Consider the following 9,102-nt stretch of genomic DNA (forward strand, 5'->3'; position numbering starts at 1 on the left):
ATCAACCTGTTGTGATTGGGTTTGAGTTTGGGTTTTACTTGAGTATAATTTTTCGGGTTCAGATTTGGTACAGATAATACTCTATAATTTATATATATGTATATATATTATATATAGCAGCATGTGCAAGGATAAAGAAAACGTATCAGCATGTGCAGGGATACCAACAAAATGGTTTGGCACTTTGCCACTGTTAGAAGAAAAACGTGTATGGATGCTGCCCATTTTTGGTGTAAATGTGCATGCATATATATATATAATAGTTTTGGGTTTCCAGTTGGGTTTGGGTTACCCGAAATCAGACAAGGTAAGGGATGGTAGTATGGTTTTTAACCCACTTATTTTGAGGTCAAATTCGGGTTCTAAATTTCAGGTTCAAGTTTGGGTAAGTACAAACTCATTCCCGACCCGTCTCGTTGCCATTCCTAATCAAAAAGTTTATGACAAAGATTAAAGTGTCCAAAAAATTAATCATAAAAATAATTTATTTGACTCAGATTTGATATCTTTTGAGGCAATTCGAGTTTTTCAATTTTTCAAAATTGGTACTCATTACAATTTTGAGAGATCGAAATGAGATTCTAAGATATAATTAGTTTCAATACCCCAATTCACATTGCTATTACCAACATAGCTTGTACTTTGTATGAGTTTCCTATGAGTGAATTTCTTTCATACTAAAATGTCTGTCTTGTGGAACAAAGGGGTGAATATACTATGGAATATTCTTTCCTACTTAAATGGCTGTGTTGTGGAACCAAGGAGTAAACACATTATGGAATATTGTTTCATAAATGAGTTATAACAAAACAGAACAAATATTCTCATATAAGACAGAACATCTTCTTTCATCCTATTCGGTCCACACATTCTGATGATAAGAAAATCATTCAGATGCTCTCTATTGTGCTCATCTGGCTAATGGATATAGTTTTGGTATCAATCATCCACTATCTAGACATCACAAATCCATTGAGCTTTGACTAGGATGTGTTTATTTCGACTAACCGGGTTAATAGTGGAAGAACGACTAACCGGGTTAATAGTGGAAGAACGACCATCGTTGAGACATATAAGTCTACTGATATTTTAATCTGACCTAGTGAAAATAAGACTTGATTGTTGCGACTGGAAAAAATGGCCGAGTGCACGAAACTTCTATTTAGTAAGGTCTAGGACAGGTCATGAATGCAGTCTTACTCTCACAAACAGGATTTGAATCTGTAACCTTATGACCATTAAGCAACAATATTACAGTTACATGAAACTCACTGCTAAAAATAAGATACTTGACATAATGCTTTTAATACATAGGAATCTGAAAATGAAGCCACCCCATCAATTTGGCATCATCATCAGCAAATTAGCAAAGATGAATGAGTGACTCCAAGGGCTAAATAATAATTACAGAAGTTACTTTTATTTCATGTTATAGCACATAATCAACTAGAGTTTACAGTGTTTCAATATCATAACTTGGATCATTCTTAAAGTAAGGATACAACATTTGGTGCAGATTTTAAAGTACCAATACAGCATCTAATTGGGGTACTACATTTACATTCAGAATGAAACATCAATATCAGTATCCATATCAGTCACCTCTCTTATGAGATTTTTGGTTGAAGGCAAACCAGCAGTAATATCATCTTCGATCCCGCATTCGTTTGTCCCTCTTTTGATCTTGAAGTATCCATCCTGCAGTTTAAGATTAAAATTAGAACATTTATATTTGGTAACAGAAATTCAATGATGGAGAATGAATCAGGAAACATACATCTCCCCAGCTTCTATTCCATTGGTTTGCAAGAAGCTGAAACAGTGAAAAGTACAAAGTCAGTATAAAGTTCTGATACAAAGACATTAATCTAGTGGTATAAGGTCCTACTAGATCCTCATATATCGTACTAAGTCAAAGGTCAAAGATTCAATTTCTGGGAGCGACTCTTGTTGAAAAGGACAGTCACACACCCCGAAAGGGATTAGTTACTAACCCATGGGGTTAGGGGATACCCTTGGGCCTTGGTTATACAAAAAAAAGTATAAAATTCTGATGGCATGCAGCAAAAAGTGAAAATCAATCATCCGGAACATGTCGACATACCCAGTAGTCATCCCCATCATCACTTGTTCCCCACCCAATCAGCTTTACAGCATGGCCACCAAGTGCAAAACCTGTGATGTGTTTGTAAACTCCTGATTTGTAGTGAGCAAAATCCTGTAAAAAGGTCAAATGAGTGAAAAGTGTCCTTATTTTACACAAACAACACATAATATGGTTGTGAATATTCCACACCCTAGAAAACAAGGTTCTATAAAAATGCAATTTGTTGTAGTACTCAATTCAACGACTTCTTACAATGGAAAACCTATATATGTTATAAGTTTAAAATAAAAAATAAATAAAATAAAATAGTAGGAGCCTTTCAAGTTTAAACCATTAAGCTTAATCTCTTGTCAGTTACCACTCCAGCTAAAGGGTGGCCCAGTGCAAGGTTCACACCTAGTGATGTCTGGGGAGGGTAGATATATGCAGTCTTACGCTCGCAAGTGAATAGGTTGTTTCCAAGATTTGAACTCATAACCTCCAGGTTACAAGACAAGTAGTCTTACCGTTATGCTGAGGTTCGCCCTCCCATTACCACTACAACTATCATACTTAATTTTTTACCCCTAAACAGTCATAGCCAGTTACATACTCAGCAATAGAGCCAAGGACTACAGGGTCAATGTGGCAAATTTACTATAATTAATTGCTTGACATATTCATTTAAAAGTTAGTTCCCATAAATATGTCATAAGAGATTTGTTATTATGCACAACACTGTTTGAAATTATGCACAATTTCATAAAAATTGACCTCAAAACCTTGAAACTCATAATAAATAATTTGGCTTGAGCCTTTTTATATAAAAAGAAATATTGTGAGAGCATAAAGTTCTCAGACAGTTTTGAGCATCTAGATTATTTGACAATCTTATTAGTTACTAAGAAAGTATATATCCATAATAAGTTCATTTTATGAGATGGCTTGATGTAAGATCACATGATATCCAGTCCCAATCATTGTCTCCAAAACATTATTGTATAACAATAAAAGTTACATAAATAGGATGTATGATTTATCAAAATTTGACTGCTGAAGTTGTGGAAATTCAAATAACAAAAGTGAGGGCAAGAGCTTTCATTTACCTCATAAACAGTGAACCCAACTTCAACGGGCCCATTCTTATAAACTTCTGCCATGATATCATAAGGATCAGATTTGACCCGGTATGCGCTGACACTGTAGTGCTTTGACCTCTTCCAAAGCAAGTTCCCACCCACACACTTTTTAACACACTTGGGAGTTTGATATGCTGGCTCACAACCAGGGTGGGCACAGCCAATTTGATCAAAGTATGGGTTACACTGCCACATGTAAAAAAAACTATCATAAGTATAAAAAAAAGGATATATCGGGATAAGTTGCAAAAAGAAGGTCTTCCACACCAAAACATTAGCATCAATGAAGGGAATATCTTAGCGAAGAAAGAGTCTATGATTTTCATCTACCAATAACCATTGTAATGATTTGCTCCAAATGGGAACTAACTAGAAAGGCAAAATGAAAATGTGTTACCTCTTCGGTAACAACGCCATGATTGCTTAAGTATCGCCATGCATATAGAGGTTCTCCACCATCACAACCATCTCCGCACAAAAAGCCACAGCATGCGAGAAGATCGTTAACAGAGAGAGTGATATTCTGTAATTATACATACAGGATATAAGTTCCTATATCAATACCCTTGAAGAGTAAAGTTTTGTCACTTTGTGGACAATAATACAAAGTCACAAACAACAAGCAACATGAAGGTTTCATTACCACGTCGAAATGAATGCAAAAACGATCTTGTAATGATTCAACTGCTCCAAATGCCCAACAAGAACCACAGTGACCCTAAACAATCATCACCACAGGGATCAGCGAAGAACTTTTTGAAACTTGTATGCAAAGCATCTAATATGACAAAACAAAAGAATTACCTGATCTTGAATGTTGAAATTGATTCACGAATCCATGTCATTATCAATAACAAAAAGAAAAGTCAGCATCTCTTTCCAAATGAATCATTTTATTATGAAGAAAATTAAGGACAAAGAGCAAGTGGATGACCTAGAATTCTTCCAATAGTGCTACACTGTGACCAAGCTGTCCTTGCATCAAAATGCTTTGGCAATTTCAAAGATTTAGGATGAGTTATAACAGGTGTACTAGTCAGTTCCTTCCTTGATGTTTTTTTAAATCCAAGAAGGCGTTTAAATTGTGCAACCTGCTCGCGAAATACAATATGTTGGAAACTCGGAGCATATTATGCAAATAAAAGGATGAATAATAAAATAGTAACTGTTGAAGAACTAGGTTTAGGATTAGGTAAACCGAACCTAGGAGGAGTCCTTTTTATACTAATAGTAAAATCCTATTCCTGATTAAAAAAGAACACAAACTTAAGAGACCATCTAAGATACTCTAAAATAGTCTTAAGGTAGAGCGGTGATATTATGATTTATTTTTCCTAATATGAAAACACTCACTCTCAAGCTAACGTTTCTGAAGTTTTTAGCTTGTTACAACCAAACACGCTAAAAAGAAAATAAACTAAGACAACTTCAACATCCTCTACAAACACAAATGAAAGACAACTTTGATATATTGGAAGAGCGCAACGAAAGGGACATCATTCTAAGGGTACACGATTGAAAAAGGGTCAAACTATATCTGGGACAGACACAGAGCCAATCTTTTAGGTAAAATGGAGCCAATCTTTCAGGCCATAAATAAATGGGACATCTTGTCAGAGATGCAGGATTAGACAGAAACAGAACTTATCAAAGACTCCTATCAGACATGCAAATCGTAGACGACAAAGATAACCAAAACAACAATATTATAGAAGGAAGTAATATGATAAATGTGAACCAACATGATGCAAAAGAAAAACTCAAGAGTCTAATTAAATTAGACAACAAACCTAGGAGATCATCTAATGTACTGTAAAATATTCTAATATGCAATAATGATATAATGAGATATATATATTCTAACAATAATAATAAGTTAATAACAACAACGACGACAACTTTTAGGTCGGGCATGTTGAATCCTAACTGTGAAATTGGAGAAACGAGGATTGATAGCAGCCTCCCATCCTGCCTCTGGATTTTCATTAATCTGTTTAGCAATAGACTCCTGCATGATCATCATCATGTTAACAAAAACATTCATCAATAGTTCAATACATACCATGAACCTAAAATCCAAAATATTCATCAAAACATAAAGTCTAACCACGCGTGATAATTAATAACAACATTCAGCTACGCTCCCCAGATACCACTGGGTGGAAGCCTCATATATTGAACTGACATCTTTTATTCAGGTCTAAAATCTTCTAAGTCCCTTATAAAACCTTCCAAAATTTCATTTTTCAAATACTATGGTAACAATATCATAGCATGTTATGCAAGGGAATAAAGGGTCAATTAACCACCAAATCCCATAACAATTAGGGAAAATCCAAATAAGTGCAAAAACTAAAAAAAATAGTAATTGAGTCCCTGAATTCATAGAATTTTTTTAATTGAATCCCTGAATTCATAGATAATTACTAAGCAAGTCCCTGAATTCGTAGATAATTACTAATCAAGTCCCTGAATTCATAGAAAAACTGTAATTGTATCCCTGAATTCATATAAAATTTGTAATTTAGTCCCTGGATTCATATAAAATTTGTAATTGAGTCCCTGGATTCATACAAAATTTATAATTGAGTCCCTAAATTCATAGATAAAATTGTAATTTCATGGAAGGTAACAATGACCTGTAGAATAGGAGATTTAAGCTTCAAACTAGTAAGGTGTTCTGCTTCTGCCCCATTGATCTGTAAAATAACGCAAAGAGTTAAGAAATGAAACCCTAAAAAAGAGGAGAAAAATGAGATTAAAAAGTAACCTGAAGAAAAGAAGAGGAAAAAGCTAAGAAGAACAGAAGAAGAGTGGAACTCATTTTCAATTGAAAATCCAAACTTAGAAGCAAATGAATCTAAGCTTCAATTTATAGATAGATAGGTTGCTTCAAACAAAGAGATATTTGGATAAACTAATAATAGAATCCCTTGAGATTGGAATTGAATTTTTTTTTTGTTATTACAAAAGCTATCATCCTCCTAAGAAGAGTAAGGAACTAATCTTTTCGGCTATGTAAGTGTATCTTTTAATAAGTCGGTTTTCGTAATTGAATCATTGACTTTTTAGTTGTGCTAAGGATCTAACGCATCTTACAATTAGATAAACGTCTGATTGCATATTTTTTATATTACTAATTATATCTTTCATAGGAAAATAACTAATTCATTTTAAGAGTGACAATTGTTATGAAAGATAGTCATAGATCCCAAAAAAATATTAATTCATTATTCAAAATGTGACTGAATACTCTTGTAATATAAAAAAAAAATAATTAATTCATTGTCTGTATGATTATTTCTCCCAACGAATATTGTTCACATAAATTAAATATTTGACTTTTTTAGTAATTATGGTAATCGAACAAATCTCAAATCACTAAATCAGTGTTGGTGGATTGCATATTAAATTCATGTAGTCTTTTTTTTATATAAAAAATCTATTTTCTCTTTGTTGAATATTGACTTGGAAGCATAAGGGGACAAAAACAGCACAACTACCAAAATTAGATTAATTGTTTGTCCAAGTTATAAGATTGGATATTTATTTTCTGTTTTTGATATGAGAGATATGAAATCAATTGGGTATTGGCCAATTCAATCATTGATTGCTGAATGATGACACATTTCTCAATGTACTTGGACTTCTTTGACCATAGCCACTAGGATAGTTGCATATGGCCCAAGCAATCACTCATCTCATTCATAAATTTCATTTTTTATTTATGGATAGTGTATGAGATTTTTATATTTTCATTACATCATTATTTATTTTCAATTATTATTAACTCTTAAATATAAATAATACAAATAAATTATGAATAATGTATTAACTATATATTAATCTTTAACTGTCATTGTATTTTATATTAAACTCAAATAATATGTCATATTATAATTCATGTATCATTTATAATTTATATATTATTTCGATTTTATAGTCTATTATAGTTAATATATGAATAATATGATGATTATATAAAATTCTTAGGTCGTTAGTATATAGACTAATTTCTATAAGAGTTTTTTCATTTTTTGGCCTAATAATTATATTTTTTTTTTGTTTCTAAGTCATTGTTATAATTTCCTAGAATATTTGTCCATTAGAGAGCAACTTTTTATTTTAAGTAAAGTAATTTATTGGATATAAAAGATCATATTTGACGCTTGAAATTATAATTAGGTTATATAACCCACTTATAATTTCAATTTGTTAGAATTGGAATTTGTTTATGACTATAATTTGAATGTTTGAGTTGTGCAAAATCACAAATGAGTTTTATAAACTGATTTTAAAAAATGTCTGTAATATATACAGGCGATTATAAACGTACTACTCGTACATGTGAGTATCCGTTGTTTATGTGATTACTATATTACTTGTATTTAAGATAAAAAGTACATTACTCTAACTTTCATTACACTGTGTACATCTTTTTCTTTTACTTTGTTTACATCTTTTATTGAATTTGGTGATGAAACACCCTACAAATATCATTATGTTTAGAAGAAACACACATGTCTTGCAAAGAAAATATATACTTTTTGTTAAAGAAATGAGAACAACAAATCACTCAAATAAAAAACTCCAATATGTTTAGCATTTTTATCAAATGTTCAGTCAAAAGGTACAAAAATAAGTAAGTTTCATCTCATGTGAAATATAGTAGAAGTAAAAGTTAGAAATCTATTGATAATGTAAGAAACCTACAAGTACACATTGTACCTACGATTCCCAGAAATACCCGCAAAAAATTCGCATGCGAGTATCCATATAGGTACGGGCGGATATGGGTAATGATCTCATATTTCAAAATAGGTAATGGATAGCTACTATCCGTACCTGCCCGTGCCCAATGCTATCCATAGGATGAATATAAAAATAGAGAAAAATATATACACATTAATGATGTAAAAGTTTTGTTACTGTCACTATATTATTAATTATTAACTTTTAAATATGAGAGATATAAATAAATGATGAATAATGTATTAGCTATATAAAATCAATGATATTGCATATATACTACATTAATACAAATAAAATGTGTATCACTTTAATGCAGTTCATGTTGTAAGCCCCTCATCTAACTTACCTAAAATTTAAATTACAAATAAATAAATAAATTAATTAATTAATTGTAGTTTACCATTTTTTATATTTATTCAAACATCAGGAGAGAGTTTTTCTATAAAAGAAAACAATAGTGGAGAAATATTTTCTCTTTTTCTGTTTATGTTTGGTCATTTCATTTCCTTTTAAATTCATTTCTTATTTTATTTTCTTCCACATAAAAAAAACAACAATCATGTTCTAACTTAAAAAACAAGGAAAAAATGAACGTGAATTTATTTTTAATTTTACGGTAATCAAAGATTAAAAAAACGTAAAGTGGTATCATAAAAAATTAGACTTAATTATTATTTTTTTGATTACTAAAAATGTATTTATCTAGTGTAAGATTCCATTAAATTATCATATAAATTAAAATATTTATGATTTGATTATTAAAAACAATATTTGTTTGAAGGGATAATCAAATAACCGAACGTATTAATACCTTACCATAACATAGAGTGGGAATGGTAATGCAAAAAAAAAAAATTCTTAAGTATTGTTTTTTAGAACTAAAATTGATATGTACTCATAAGTTTATATGTTAATTTTAGCAAAACTATAATATGTATGTGTTATTATTGTAAATATTTATATTATATAAAGTTTTCATTTATTATTGATTTGAATTTTGTGTGAAAAACAATGTTATTAATACTATATCGGATATCAAAATGGTCAAAATATTAATATACTGATATAGTGGTTGAGTCGGTGGTTCACTAACTAAATCGCATGGTAGCAAAATTAGATATACAT

At 31.1% G+C, this 9,102-nt stretch overlaps 1 protein-coding gene across 1 annotated transcript; it reads right to left on the reverse strand.

Annotated features, from left to right (window-relative positions):
- On the reverse strand, window positions 1,395-6,064 carry LOC109329719 (cathepsin B-like). The gene is made up of 11 exons (XM_019563474.1): window positions 5,996-6,064; window positions 5,865-5,924; window positions 5,153-5,233; window positions 4,160-4,316; window positions 4,030-4,034; window positions 3,869-3,943; window positions 3,623-3,748; window positions 3,193-3,411; window positions 2,105-2,218; window positions 1,778-1,813; window positions 1,395-1,698 (listed from the first exon to the last, which is right to left on the reverse strand). Exons 1-11 carry the CDS (start codon window positions 6,047-6,049, stop codon window positions 1,564-1,566), a joined length of 1,062 nt encoding a protein of 353 aa, XP_019419019.1. The 5' UTR covers window positions 6,050-6,064; the 3' UTR covers window positions 1,395-1,563.

The sequence above is a fragment of the Lupinus angustifolius genome, chromosome LG16 (assembly GCF_001865875.1).
Source record: "Lupinus angustifolius cultivar Tanjil chromosome LG16, LupAngTanjil_v1.0, whole genome shotgun sequence".
NCBI classification, from domain to species: domain Eukaryota; kingdom Viridiplantae; phylum Streptophyta; class Magnoliopsida; order Fabales; family Fabaceae; genus Lupinus; species Lupinus angustifolius.